This window comes from Raphanus sativus, chromosome 9, assembly GCF_000801105.2.
Source record: "Raphanus sativus cultivar WK10039 chromosome 9, ASM80110v3, whole genome shotgun sequence".
Taxonomy (NCBI): Eukaryota; Viridiplantae; Streptophyta; class Magnoliopsida; order Brassicales; family Brassicaceae; genus Raphanus; species Raphanus sativus.
The window spans coordinates 28,179,369-28,181,457 of NC_079519.1; the positions used below are offsets into that span (position 1 = coordinate 28,179,369).

General features: G+C 36.1%; 1 protein-coding gene across 1 annotated transcript; it reads left to right on the forward strand.

The window, feature by feature from the left end:
- Window positions 1-1,529, forward strand: LOC108826494 (probable non-inhibitory serpin-Z5). The gene is given in 2 exon segments (XM_018599871.2): window positions 1-548; window positions 734-1,529. Coding segments are annotated over 2 exon segments (1,251 nt in total). The 5' UTR covers window positions 1-20; the 3' UTR covers window positions 1,457-1,529.
- Window positions 1,530-2,089: the final 560 nt, after the last annotated feature.

Here is a 2,089-nt window from a genome sequence, read left to right on the forward strand (position 1 = left end):
AATAACCCCCAAAGACGGTGATGGATAACACAAAGATGAAAGAAAAAGTTGGCAAATCACAAGTCTCAGATCTCCCTATCCAAGAGACAAATCCAAAGAAGAAACAAAAACTTAGAGAAACACAAGTAATCCCAAGTCCATCTCTATCAAAGATTGATTTGGCAGAAGCGATGAAGAAGCAAAACGACGTGGCCATGTGCCTTGCGGGGAAAGTAATCTCAACCCTAGCCAAGAACACTAACTTGGTTTTCTCTCCGGCATCAATAAACGCCGTGCTCATCATGGCGGCTAATAGACCAGAAGAAGACGAAAGACTAAGATCCTTTATCCTTTCCTTCCTTAGGTCTTCCTCAACAAACGAGCTCAACGCTGTGTTCGGTGAGATCTGTTCTGTGGTTCTCGCAGACGGTAGTGCAAGCGGTGGCCCTAAAATCGCCGCAGTCAATGGAGTCTGGATCGATCAATCACTTCCTGTTGATTCCTCATGAAAGGATCTCTTAGTAAACTTCTTCAAAGCTGAATTCTCTCAAGTAGACTTCAGTACTAAGGTACTTTTACTTTTTATTATTTGGGGGGTTTTCTAGGGTTTGATTATTTCTGAAACATAATCTCGGCTCGGTTGATGATTTACATTTTTTGTTGATTTTTTGGGGATTCTCTATGCATTTTGGGATTTTCAAGGCATTTTTTTGTTTAATTTTTGTTATTGATTGATGATTTTGTTGTTTTGAAGGCGGAAATAGTGCGTAAGGAGGTGAATGCATGGGCATCAAGTCACACAAATAATCTCATCAAAGACCTTCTTCCTCGAGGATCCGCTACAAGCCTAACCACATGGATTTATGGAAACGCATTGTACTTCAAAGGAGTTTGGGAAGAGACTTTTGATAAGTATCTGACTAAAAACAAACCATTTCACCTTGTCAATGGAGAATCAGTCTCTGTGCCTTTCATGAGCAGCCATAAGAACCAATATGTAAAGGCTTATGATGATTTCAAGGTCCTGAGGCTCGATTATCAACAAGGCCGTGATGATGCCGGCCGCAAATTCTCAATGTACTTCTATCTACCTGACAAAAGAGATGGACTGGATAATCTTTTGAAGAGACTAACATCTACTCATGGATTCTTGGACGCTCACATTCCGAGAAACAAAGATCGAGTTGGTGAATTCAGAATTCCAAAATTTAGGATCGAATTTGGGTTTGAAGCTTCAAGGGCTTTTGATGATAATTTTGAGCTAAATGTGACATTGTACCAAAAATCTTTTATTGAGATCGATGAGGTAGGTACTGAAGCTGCAGCTGCAACTGCCTTGCGCGGTGGTGGCTCCCGGGTTGCGCCAAATAGGATAGATTTCGTGGCAGATCATCCATTTCTTTTCTTGATTAGAGAAGACAGAACCGGAACTGTTTTGTTTGTTGGTCAAATCTTCGATCCTTCCAAATCTGATTAGGGTCTTCTATTAGTTTTCCTGTTTCTAGGTTTTGGTTTCAATTTATTGTTGTTTTAAGCCGAGTTTTTTAAAATGTTCAAGATTTGGTTCTCCTCAAATAAGTAATATACTAGGATAAGATCCGCGCCTTGCGCGGAATGAAGTTGTTATTTTTATTATGTTTTGGAGAATGAAATAATAGTTCGATTTTATTTGAATTACGAGTGTTCAATCCGAATATAGGGTTGGTTTCAGTTCGGTTCGGTTTTTTTGGTATTTCGGTTTATAAAATATAACTAATATTCTAAATCCATATTTACTTTGACTCGATGTGGTTTATAAACCGTCGGTTTGCATTTTATTTGGTTTTATACCAAAAACAAAATTATTTACTTTGAGATCATATTATATATTATACGAATATTTAGAGTTATGTTGTCAAAAAGTCATTTATTAAACAATATTATATATTTAAATAAAAGATTAAAAACAAAAAATGCTTCTATCATCTAATAAAATAATCAAATCTAAAATTAATATCAAATCTCTAAATTTAAAATAAAAGTAAAACAAAACAGAAGCATTAAAGAAAAGTTTTCTTATTCTTTCATATTTAGTGTTCATCAAATTAATATGTCTTCGATTAAACACAAC